Source organism: Artemia franciscana, chromosome 14 (assembly GCF_032884065.1).
Source record: "Artemia franciscana chromosome 14, ASM3288406v1, whole genome shotgun sequence".
Lineage (NCBI taxonomy): Eukaryota > Metazoa > Arthropoda > Branchiopoda > Anostraca > Artemiidae > Artemia > Artemia franciscana.
In genome coordinates, this window is record NC_088876.1 from 16,400,335 (window position 1) to 16,413,677 (window position 13,343).

Consider the following 13,343-nt stretch of genomic DNA (forward strand, 5'->3'; position numbering starts at 1 on the left):
GTTTGCTGACACCCATAACTTTTATGATCGTGGCCGCAAGAAAATTAGTTATGAGGTCAAATGCTTTCTGAAAGTCGGCTGAAAGTACAAGGTTGACATGAACTGCTACAGACCACAGAACTGAAAAAAAAGGCTGCAGCGTTGATCCGAAACAAAATCAAAGTTTAATGCAAGAGCTACAGAATGGGACACCTTGTACGCCATTTACTCTACTTACAAAATATAAAAGATCCAGTAGCGAGACTAAATTTTAAATGGTAACAGCAAATTTAAGTTACCAGAATGGTGCATCAACAGACATCTAAAACAGGCTATGACCAGACAATAGTTATTCTTAAATAACGGAAGGCACTCATCTAAATCCCATCTAACATCTATAGCCTTTTTGGCAAAGCAAAATCAGATTTAATCTGTTGAATCACCAACGCGTAAGAAAAATACACGAAAAGTCGGAACACTTATGAGAAGTCTTATATGTTTATTAAGGTCAAAGATTTATAATGCAGTTAAAACCAATAAATTCCAAATGTTTGTGAACAACATCACTTTCAACAGTCAAACTAATTTAAATCAAACAAATGTTTGAACACATTTAACTAACAGTTGAATCAGACTGCATTATCCTTCATTAAACGAGCTTTTCTTTTATATTCCAAGTGAGTTTTCCGTGCACCAACAGTAATACCAAAAATATCCTCATGGTAACGGCCGCTATTCTAAAACAATACACAATTAATTAGAAACACAGCAACTCTATACTGAAACATCATCAAAATAAATATTATTTCCCTTCCTTTTCTCTGATAGCACAATAGTTGCACCTACTGACAAGTGGCTTTAAGACATATCGACTGATCTTGAAATATGACTATTCCCAAGTTCGATACGACAGCTTGTGATATACTTCTACCCTTGAAATACCATTGAGGAATATAGCCACCTTTATACATGCACAAATAGAGATACACAAAAAAACTGTTCTTGACATAAATGGTTTCACTCTCAAGCAAAAATAAAAACAGAGAGAATTACAAATTTAAAAGTATCTCAGATCCCAGATAACTAGGAGTAGAATAAGCGTTAGGAGTGAAACAAAAAGTTTTTTCGTAAAAAAAAAAATCATTCAATAGCGCATACCTAAGTAATACTGCAGATAATATAACGAAGAGGTAACGAAAGCCAAGAGCTCATATGGCACTTGTGACGAGAGATCGGATCCGGTCCGGTTATGTCAATCACGCATCTAGAACTTATGCTTATTCTCGAACTCGCCAAAGCACTAGAAATCTCCCCAACTCCCCCGAAGAGGTCGGATCTGGTCCGGTTATGTCAATCACGTATCTAGAACTTGTGCTTATTCTTTCCATCAAGTTTTATCCCGATCTCTCCACTCTAAGCGTTTGCCAAGATTTCTGTTTCCCCCATTCACCCCTCAAATGTCCCTGGATCCGATTCGAATTGAAAATAGAACATCTGAGACATAACATCTTTCTATATATCAAGTTTCATTAAGATCTGATCACCCATTAATGAGATAAACATACCTCAATTTTCACAATTTATCCCTCCCAACAGCCTCCCCCAGATGGTCGAATCGGGGAAACAACTATTATCAAGGCAATTTCTGCAGGTCCCTAATACGCCAATTAATTTTCATCGTCCTAGCTCCTCCAGAAGCACCGAAATCGCCAAAGCATTGGAAATCCCCCCACCCAGCTCTGAGACAAGAGATCCTACTGCATATTAAATTTCATCAAGATGCGGTCACCCGTTCATAAGTTAAAAATACCTCATTTTTTCTAATATTTCCGAATCAACCGTCCTTCCACTCCCCCCCCCCAGATGGTCGAATCAGGGAAGCGACTATTTCTAATTTAATTGGTCCGGTCCCAGATACGCCTACCAGCTCTCAGCGATCGCTATATTGATCACGTATCTAGTTTCGAATCTTCTTCATGTAAAAATTGGGGTGGTCCGGGATTCGAGCCCGAGACCTCTCGCACCCTAAGCGAGATTCATACCACTAGACCAGCAAGCCACACTATCATTCTTCTCAACTATCTCGTTTGCTGGTGGTCGACTCGGTGGACCGACCATTTCTAATTTAATCTGGTCTGGTCCCTGATAAGCCTGCCAACTTTATCGCCCTAGATTATCTGGAAGGGCACAAACTAGCAAAACCGGGACCGACAGACGCCCACCAGACAGACAGACAGACATGCAGATAGATCGACGGACAGAAATTGCAATCGCTATACGTCACTTGGTAAATACCAAGTGCCATAAAAAGCAAGTGTAGCTACAGAAAAAAGGTTAATCATTTGATGTCGGACGGGCAGAAAATTGCACACGTAAATGAATAAGAGAAACAAAAAGAGGAACTTGTAACCAGTTCATCCACACACGCGTACCTACACATATAACCCTGTGTTTTAGTTTTGACTCAAGATATCTCGATTGTTTTTTTTTCCCATGTTTACTCTGCTCTTGTGAAATTTTAAGTTTTCATGTAAAAATGAATTGCAGTGTATTCTCTTCTTATTTTGTTATACTTTGCAACAGTCATTTTCGCATATGACATGGGATAGATATGAATTATTATCATTACAATACAACTTGTATTTCAAATAACAACCAGGCCAAAAAGACAGGTTATTTAAGAGAATTTTATTATATATCAAAGATACATTACTTTTATACTAAAATCACCAAGTAAGTTTCTAGTACGATTGTTCCTATAGGACAGTAGTTTATAATCTTTGAATGCATTTTATTTTAAATTCATTTAGAAATATGTCTTTGTCCATACCAAAAAATTTAATACTAGAATGAAAACATATTTTAGTAAAGATTTCAAGGAACCGAGTTCTTTGCTTTTGGAATAACACCTATACATACATTGAAACAGGAGGTGTTTAATTAAAAAACAGCCAACCTTGGCCCTTGGAAAACTGCAAAGTTTACTTTGCCCAATAAACGAGTCAATCAATGAATACACGTGTTTGAACTAGATGTGATGATCCTTTAATTTTTAAAGTTTCAGATTTAAATATTTTTGTCCCTTGAAATGCTCAGAGGCCAAAGTGATTTGACCAAAGCGACTTAGAAAATAACAAAATAAGAGACATTATCATATCAATCTTGATGAACAAAATGACGGGGTAAAAATAACTTCAGGATTTTTGTTTGTTTGCGCATCTGTTCCAACAGGGACAAGGTCTAACAGCTCATTTAAGTATAAAATTAGTAAAAAGGGCTACTGAAAAATTAATAGTTACTATGTTATTATTGTTATGTAATTTTTAATAGTGAAATTTTTTGACTATTTCTCGTGAAAAATCCAGTGGTTGTATATCATTGTATGTTTTTTTAGCACTTGGTACTGCGTTCCTATCAACAAGAGTCGAAATTTCACTCAAACTATCCCGATCATATTAGCTCCAACTCGTTATATATTCATGTCCACAGATATTACACTGCAATGGAGGGACAATCCAAATAAATAACAAAACTAGGAAGAAGTTATTCAGCCTAAAAAAATCTACCAAAACAACCTTAACCCAAGAAAAATACTCCATTATTCAAATACAGTCCAATCTTGTGTAATTTACTAGACTATTAGACTAATAGTACTAGATAATATACTAGACTATTATTAGTATATTAATAGTAATATACTAGACTATTATTTTCTCAAGGGGTGGCGTAAACCTACATTGAAAGTGGAAAAATTCTGGATGCCATCTTGATAAATAGTTGGTCTTGAATCCTGAAAATTCTAGTCTTTGGATCTAGGACCTTATCCTAGATCTTAGGATCTAGAGTACCGTCTCACCACTCACAAAGAAGTAAAAGTAGTAATATGGTACCCTCTCACTAAAACATCAGCCATATTCCGTCAAAGCTTAGGTCCTGTACTAACAGGGAAACTATTAAATTCAGTGCACAGCTGTGTCGTTTACTAGGCTATTATTTTTTTGAGGGGATGCAACTCTTCAATTTCACCCTGAAGCCATGTTTGCAGTCCCCATTCTAGTCAAGCAAGCTCATGAAAAGTCTACTTCAGCACCAATATGAGGACAGACAGGCAAGCTTTCCCTTCCAAGGATGGAGGTAGGAATTTATGACAGAGTGTATGACTCTAGACCATCACACAACATGAAAAGAGCTCCGGTCTTTTATACCCCTCGGCCTATCCTCACGCAAAATTAAGCTTAAAATATGATTTGCAAATAAACTGACCTGATAGGGGTATTTGAATACTATTTTCAACAAATAAGATTCTATAACAAATATTAAAAATTATTAAGCAGTTTTTGATCGCAAGCCTCTATTACTGATACATGGGGAATTACAAGAAAGTGGCAATAAAAGTCAACGTAACATCTCATGCTCACTCATGCACAAAAGGCAGTATGAAACGTGATTTTATGCTTTATGAAAGACTTTTGCTGTATGAAAGAGAATATTTAAATTGTACCTGATACTGAAACTTACAATGAGGTTTTCTACAGCCGATGCAGCTTCATCCGCGTTGATATTTCCATATTCTTGAAATATTGAAACTATAACCGATTTGACATCATTCGCCATGTAAAAATCTCCACATACATAAATATGACCGCCATGACTATCCAACAATTCATAAATACGACGGGCGTTGGCATCAATCATCATCTTATGTTGTACAAATTCCTGGATAAAAAAATATAAATAAATCCAAACATGGTTCCATCTACAGTCAATTTGACGTTAAGTGAAAAACAGCAAATAAACAAAAGAAGAGTCGAAACTAGTAACGATAACTTCTTCCCATTAGACATGCAAGTGCCTTCACAAACGAAACTCAAACTGATTATTACCTTTTTTTCTAAGTCTGACTGCTACAAAACAACTATTATTTTTGGCTATTTCCCGAGCTGACCCTTAATTTTTTTCCGATAAATTTTTTCAATTTACGAAAATGAAATTTATTGCACATACTTTATTAAAAAAAAAAAATTTACGTTGAAATATATCTAATCATTCCATTTGATTTGGCTCTCCGCATAATCACGCATGCTTGTAGGGTAAAGGGTTAGGCTTGAAAGTTATGCATTCAAACTTTGCTAAACAATCCCACCCAATCACGGAATTTGATATACTTGGCGCCCCCAGAAAAGCAAGACACCAAAGAAAGTAATATTAAGTATAGTTCTAAACAGGCAAAACCCAAGGAAGAAGCCTTCGAGAACGCCCTTTCCCCCGAAACACTTTTATGTTTACTATGGAATCTATTACCCAACGTTTTCCATTAACTTCACTTTTTTTACCCATCTTCAAAGTCAAAAAAAAATTTTGTGAACGTACCTCTGCCAAGGCCAGATTAAGGCTTTTTCACAATTTGAGAAAAGGAATGAACTCTATGCACAAAAAGAGAAAAAGTAAAAAAAAAAATCAAGACAGCACTTACTCTCTCAATTACAACTTCTCGGGAGTAGGCAGTTGCAGCAAGCTCAATAGCGCCCATATTATGATATTTCCACTTCTCCTCTCTGTAAAGATCTAGTTCTTGGGTTCTATACCCTCCATAGAAAATAGCTGCGCCCAGATGTTGTCCAACTAAAATTATATTTGGATTTGTCAATATTGATGTGTTAGCATTATTACAAATTGACACAGAGCGAAATGAATCAGATCAAAAGTAACAATATTAGTCAACAATGAATACCAGCTTTTATCCCAAGTAATCTACAAAGATAGTTGAAAAGGTCGAAAAGTACTCAAAATGGTGAAATAAAAAAAAAAATGAGTATCATAAAGATTTTTAAGATTAAAAATTTTCACAATAAGACACATATTTGTGGTCCCGTTTCTTAATTTATCTAGAAAGGGGACTTTGGGCCAATTTGAGGTGTGAGGCTTTGACCCAAACATTGAATATTAAAATTAAGCCCAAACAGCTTGGATTGGATGAAAAAAAAATTAATAATGATAATAACAGACAACACCCTGTCTGCTAAGTCTGGACCAATCTAATAGGAGATATTGTACAGTTTCTCTAACTTCACAGCTTGATATAGCTGGGGAATAGCCTATGGTTATTAACTAAAACTATTTAATTAGACTATTCTTGAAAAAAGTAAGAAATAACGTTAGTATATAATTCATAAATTGACACCGAGCCAAAGGCTGACAACTTCTTCAAGGCAAGTAAATCGAAAAACAAAAACAAAACAATATTAGCCAACAACGGACACCAGATTTTTTCACAAGTAATTCATAAAGACAATGGGAAAGGTCAAAAAGTATTAAGAAAAACAATATAATAATAAATAAAGTAAAATGATTTCCAAAAATAAGATGAAAAAAAAACAAACATATTTTTGGTTGATTTTTTTTTGGATTTCGACATTTCACAGCCTCTTTCTGAAACCATTCCTGAAGTTCTTCTGATTTTATCAAGGCTCTCAATATTCGATCATAGCTGTTAGATTACATAAAATTACCTTTCATCAGTTCTGCCCGATGCATCCAGAAAGACCTGAATGGTGCGATGCCTGTACCCGGTCCTACCATTATAATTGGTACAGTTGGATTTTCTGGCAAATGAAATCGAGGCTCACTAAAAAACAAGAAAAAATATTTATTGTGTTTTTTTTATATAAAAAACTTTGGCTAGCTCTAGTCAGTTAACAGTAAGAATCGTTTCTATTCGATATTTTAAGTTGCTTCAACACTAAGTACGTAATTTTCTCTGTCAAGTGTCACAATAAGTACAACCTTTCAATTTTATACAAGTTTTATAAAATCACTCCAATCATTGTCTAAATCATCACAGATTAACTGTTCAAAAATTTGAATGTGTAATAGAGATAGAGATTGAAGCTAGCATAAAGCATGAAAGGCTTTCAGGGTAAAGTTTATAAAATATTGCCTTCACAGTTAATCACTTGTTCATCAAGAAATTCAATTTTGTTGCTGCTATATTGACTTTTACCTAATGCAACATAAACTTTAATAAACTGAAAGTCTAAGTTGAGTTTGAGCCTACTTTACATAACATTTGTTACGGAAGAAATTTTCTCCGTAAAGTAACTTTCACATTGCGTATGTAATAGGCCATGCTAACTGGCGAAGTTACGTTACGTGTAACCTTTCACACTTAAACAAATCGAACATTAGGTGGGTAACGCAAAAAGTATGTAGCCATTATTTTCATCGTTTAAGGTCATCGCAATTATCATATGCACACTATAAAGAAATAAAAAATGCAAAATAAAAAATGCAAAAAAAAAATATAAAGAAAATAGAAAATGCAGGATAGAGATAAAAGATTCAAGCTACTATCAAGCGTGAAAGGCTTTATAGAAATTTCAAAATTTATCGATTGCTCATTCAGAGATTCTGGGTCTGCAAAATTTTGCATCAACCCACAAGAAATCAATCACTGTTATAATGAACTTCCTGAATTTTACAAAAAGGATTGCTTTTCAGCTAGTATTGATCCCATGATCCCAACGGATTTAGGCGGCTAGATTTTTGCACCCTAGATATTGAGTAATACATTATATATATATGTATATATATATATATATATATATATATATATATATATATATATATATATATATATATATATATATATATATATATATATATTATATATATATATATATATATATATATATATATATATATATATATATATATATATATATATATAATAAGCGTAATCTAGCATAATAGAATATACGATCCGATATACACCCTCCGAATAAACGATCCGTAATAGAAAATATACCCTCAGAATAAACAAATTTGAAAATACGTAGAAGTTTTCCGTGTAAACGCAGATATTCGTCTTTTTTCAACATTCGTCTTTATAGCAAGAGAGTAAAGTGGTAAATAATTTTTAATCTTACTGGTCATGGAGTAAGAATCTAGCGTAAGAATATATATTCTATTACGTATAATAAGCGTTACGGAGTAAGCGGAATCTAGCGTAAGAATATATAATACACATATATATATATATATATATATATATAAAAGACTCACAGGGGAAAAAGGAAGAGACAGAGGGAGCAAACCAATAGCGAGAAATGAGTATCAAAAACTGAGCAAAAGTCCGACCAGAAAGACGAGACCGATGATGGAGATGGCATATCGAAGGTCCACGTAGCACTTAAGTCATGGTATCTTCTGTATACTATTCAGTCTCACTTAAAAGTACAAGAAGAAAAAACACAAAGTACATCAAAAAGCTGTTCAAATCCTCCAGTAAAAGCAATAAAATCGAACTTGAACCCATTAAAAGCCAAAGTTTATATTATTCCATAATAGAATAACTTTAGCTCAAAGTTTTACTGATTACCAATAATATTGGCTCAAGACTTGTTTTAGAGTTTAATCAAGGAACCGAAACAGTCTATTTGCAAATGTTTGACATTAAGAAACTGCAATATACGTTCAGGGAAGTATATGCCAAAAATTGTGCTCCAAAATTGAGACAAAGCTCATCACTAAACCAATGAATTCACATTTTTGCATTCATTGATGTTCACTTCTTAGAATTACCATGATTGTAGTAAGAATAGTCCTTGGACAATTTCCATGGAAGACAACCTCCCTTCCCTTGTCTACAGGTTTGACTTAATAGATACGGTTTTGCTTGATCAATTGACAGCATAAAATGTAAAGATAAAAGTTGGATTTCTCAAAATACCAATGACATGAAACTTTATAGTAGAACACAATAAATATTATAGACACAAACCTCCTGAAGAAGGCGTTTACGGTTGTTCCAATAGTAGCTTGATTCAGGTACATTGAACAGAGACCATTTCGAGATGAACCATCTGGAAAAAAAAATTGTAATAAAAAAAGAGAAACATTTCTTGGCCCAGGCGTTAAGACGCAACAAAAATGTCATTTCAAGAAGGAGGCAATTCATTTCAGGGATGAGGTCCAACCATAGAAAAAAAAGAATTCTAAATGAATATCTTGAAATTAAGGTCATTGTTTAAGCTTGTCTATAAAACTTTATTATTACATCTTATCAATTGAAACTGTGCGTAATCATAAATTATTAATGTTGTCCATTTCAAATGAAGTGACCATTAATCATCTAACTAACACTACAAGCAACACGGACTGGTCATTTTTTGTATTCAACAAAGTAGAAAGAAAAAATTCATAGAGTTTACATCAAATTGACTCTAACTCATTCAAGAAGGCCGAAAGCCCGAGCGGAATTTTCGAGGCCCAAAGGCCAGAGCTACCTTTTGAATGAAAAAAGGGCTATTTGAGAGGGCTATCAAAAAGATAATTTAGCAGACGGTTTAGTTTTTTGTCTAGAATTTTTCTTATATATATATAAAGTTGGGTATGCGTGCTTGATCATTTTACAATAAATTTACAATTATAGCTCTAATCATAAATATTTTAGAGCATTTATAGAGAACGCCACCTAAGTGACCCAAGCCTGTTTCTTCCAAAAAGGAATGTACGAATTGATTATTTACAAGATAGCGGGTTTAGTATAGGCAAAAAAAAATAAATAAATAGGTTTTAATGGTTAGAAATCTTATCCGATCAATAGGTTTTATCTTTAGTAACTTAAATAATTGAGTCCATAATCCGGTACGTATTTTTCTTCTTATTTTTTTTACGCGTTTCACCTTATTGAACACTGAATTTCACTCTATTTCAATGATGAAATTGCTCACCCTCAGTAATAAATTTGACAGCCCCAACTGTTAGATCCACACAGGTTGGCGAACTCAGCAAACAGGAAGATATAGAATAAAAGCGTGGCTTCATTAAGGGGAGTTTAATGATGAGAGCTTCAGCGGGGATACTCAGTGATGAAAATTCTTCAAGGAAGCTCAGTACGGTTGGCCATTTGGAATGCTTCCACTGCTCATACCTCCCCACATCCTGAAATAAATTGTACGCAAAACTGTTAATTTGGCAACATATTTCAAATCCTAAGAAATAGCATTACTTTTTTTTAGCTGTGCACCGAAAGCAATTAGAAAAAAGTAAAGTATATATGGCGGCCGTACAGCTTAGCGTCTTGATTCAATTTGCATGATATACCCAGGTAAGTTATTTCTAAAAGTTTCCGATACGTTAAATAAGAAATACAGCTACATCACCAACTCTTATCACTTTCAACTCTTAGCTTTTGATTCTAGTCCTTCAATTTTACAAGTGAACGAAAATCAAACATTTTTTTTTGCCTCCTCAGCTCCCTTGCTCGAGGGCATTCCGTGTTCTAATTTTCACTATCAATTGTAAGATTGGAATTAATTCAAAAATTGTTGCCTTATTTCTTTTAATGCTACGCTCTGACAAGAGTTCATCCACGACAGCCAGCGAGGTGTTATATTTGAAACAGAATTCGAGTCATATTTTATTTTGCATCACAAAGTTGGCTTAAGTTATTGTAATATCATTCATGAAAAGATATTTTTCCCTAGATAGCCTAAAGGTGCACAAAGAATGGCTTAAAGGTGCAAGTTATAGAATTAATAATGTAGTAGTAGGGCTTCAAAAGTTTTTAAATAGTAGTCTCTATACAGACTACTATTATAATAATAGAGACTAAAAATATATTACAAAGCAAGTAAGGAAACCCATATAGGGATCAAGCATTCAAAGACACTATTCTTCTTCATAAATTAAATAAAAAGTCTAATCAGCACAGATATATCGGTCAGAATTAAAATTGCAAAAAATCGAGGATACAGTGCCACGGCATATCTCTAAAGCTTAGACTCTCTTAAAGTACAGGTTACTAAAATTTCCTGAAAAGAAACCTAGATTGAACAAATATTCCTTTTTTTCCCACTTCAAATAAAATAAAAAACTGAGAATGCAAAAATGTAAGAAGAAAAAACCCGGTGGAAAAAAAATAAGACACGAAAGTTTGAAGTGAGACTACCTCATCATTTGAATAATCAAAACTTAATAGCTATACAATTTGAGAGTAAAAAAGCACCTGTGAGAGCATGTCCAAGCCTTCTTTTTCTTTTGGATCTGTAGCGTAGGTAGCAAGATCATACAGAAGCGATTGGGTCGGGGGAGTTGTAATATCCAAAAACTTTTTGAACCAGTCAAAGACTGTAGCAGGAGGTAGATTTTCATAACAAACCCATTCTTTCCTTGGGCCTGAAATAAAAAAAAAAAAAAAAAAAATGAAGTATAAAGTAAAGTCAAGAATCCAAGAACAAACATGTAATATCACTATAGATAAAACAAAAGGCTGTACAAAGGCACTGACTTAACAACCCGATTGAATTACTACTAGTTGACTCTGTAATCTCATACAGAATCGACCCAGCTCTAGAGGGGTTCATGGAGAAAAATGAGGAATACATACAGGAAAGGTATGCAAAATCGAGGATAGTTGTCCACCCCCCCAACACCCCACTTGTCTCCTTGGCTCAAGGGCCAAGACATGAAGATCAGCTCTATCGGGACTGTAAAGCCCAAATGCGTATCTTTTCTTTTTTTAGAGATTAAAATAATTGGCTTCCTTAAGCTCTTGAGAGTAAACACATCTATTGGGTCTTCATTCATAAATTAAGGTTAATAAAACAACTAGAGGTTATGTTTCAAGTCATACATAACCACATTCATAATAGTTTGATGTGTAAAGCATGGCCATCAATTGGAGAAGACTCGAATCCAATCCCCTGGTGGATTTCATTAAAAAACGATCTTTTTTAGTATTTTCAGTAAAAATTAAAATAATAACAATCTAATACTGAAGCACAAATTAGGTACACCACAAACGCTGATATTACAAAAAAAACATTTTTTTTCTTTTTTTAATTGATGTATAAGCCACAACAAAGTAAAGGTGTTTATTTATAAGCCACAGTCTCCATGCCATTTTACTATAATAACTGAATACACATATTCGCTCTACATTTTCTCTCAGTTGCTCCTTTCTCGTTTTGCTGATCGTTTTCTTTTTTCTTTTTTTTATGTCCATCAGTAGTTCATGGACTGCCTGCTCGTGCAATTAATCTTCTCATAGCTTTGTTTATTGGAAACGGCCAGGCATGTTCTTAGTATACAAAAAAAAAAAAAACAATCTTGATTTTTATTTCTTTTTCCTCAATATCACAAAATCCCAGGTTTGCCTCATTTCTATTTCTAGATTCGTCTTGTCACGACAGCAAATTCAAATTTTCTTGGTTGTTCCATGTCTACATAAAATACAAGGATTTTGCCTTAGATAAGAGAGCATTAATTCGAGAAAAAACACAAAAACAGAATTATTATGTGGAAAATAATGCTATTTACAACAAATGCAACGAAAATGTAAATATTTTGAATGCTGAAGATTTATACACTCCCCTCCCAAATTGAAAAAAAAAACATTAGCCGTGCCAGCAAGCACCAGACAAGACACCATATAAAAAAATAACGTAAAAATAAGTTACCCAAAGCAGACAATAACAAGTTCTGTTTTTGTAAAAAAAAAATAAAAATAATAAAACAAAAATAAAATTTATCCTTAAGAAGCCAGCCCGACTATTTACAACACTAGACAGCCCTTGCCCCACTTACCTAGGCTTTGTGGTAACAACATTACAATTAATAAAATAACATAATGGAATAAAGCCGAAGTACAAGCATTAATTAGGAAATATTACCAGCAATAGTCAACAGTTCCTTCTGTATCATCAAACGGTGAGTCTGTTCAAGACTTGGGATAGGATTTAGCTTCTGAATTACCTTCGATACCATTTCATCTGCATTTTCTGAAAGTATCCCAAGATGATCACCAGGCTCGAACGAGACAGGGTTATTCAAGCACAAATCTTGCCAAGATAATCTGATTTGAACCGTGCATGGACTAGAATACATAATACAAGATATGTATATGCATGTATTGAATCAAACACAAGGAAATCCACATGTGCTTTTGCAACATGGTTATATTACTTCAGTGGTTGCAGCAGCAGCTGCAACCAAGTAAAGAGTGTACAAAACTCCTCAGTAACTGAGAATGAAAGAAAAGTCTTTTGAACAGGATTGTCAAATCCAAAATCATCATGGTTCAAAGCCTTTGAACCCTGGATTTCACCCTCATCCGCCTTCCCTTCACCCTTTAGAAAACACGGTACAATAAATATACTCTAGCCGAGATGGTGTTGATGAGCAAGTGGCTGGCTAGAAATTTGATGATCTTTTTTGGCTTGATTGATTCTTAGGCTTATTTTGGCTTATTATATAGGGGCACGTCCAGGTTTTGTTCGGGAGGGGGGTTTACAAAAAAAAACGGATCAAACATTTTTTTATATGCATATTTGTTGGGATTTAAGTAGGACAAAATTTGGGGG

At 34.1% G+C, this 13,343-nt stretch overlaps 1 protein-coding gene across 1 annotated transcript; it reads right to left on the reverse strand.

Annotated features, from left to right (window-relative positions):
• Positions 1–458: 458 nt before the first annotated feature.
• LOC136035393 (nitric oxide synthase 1-like) lies at positions 459–12,882 on the reverse strand. Its single transcript, XM_065717171.1, has 8 exons — positions 12,654–12,882; positions 10,988–11,157; positions 9,711–9,921; positions 8,759–8,840; positions 6,489–6,604; positions 5,453–5,601; positions 4,498–4,695; positions 459–716 (listed from the first exon to the last, which is right to left on the reverse strand). Exons 1-8 carry the CDS (start codon positions 12,865–12,867, stop codon positions 609–611), a joined length of 1,248 nt encoding a protein of 415 aa, XP_065573243.1. The 5' UTR covers positions 12,868–12,882; the 3' UTR covers positions 459–608.
• Positions 12,883–13,343: the final 461 nt, after the last annotated feature.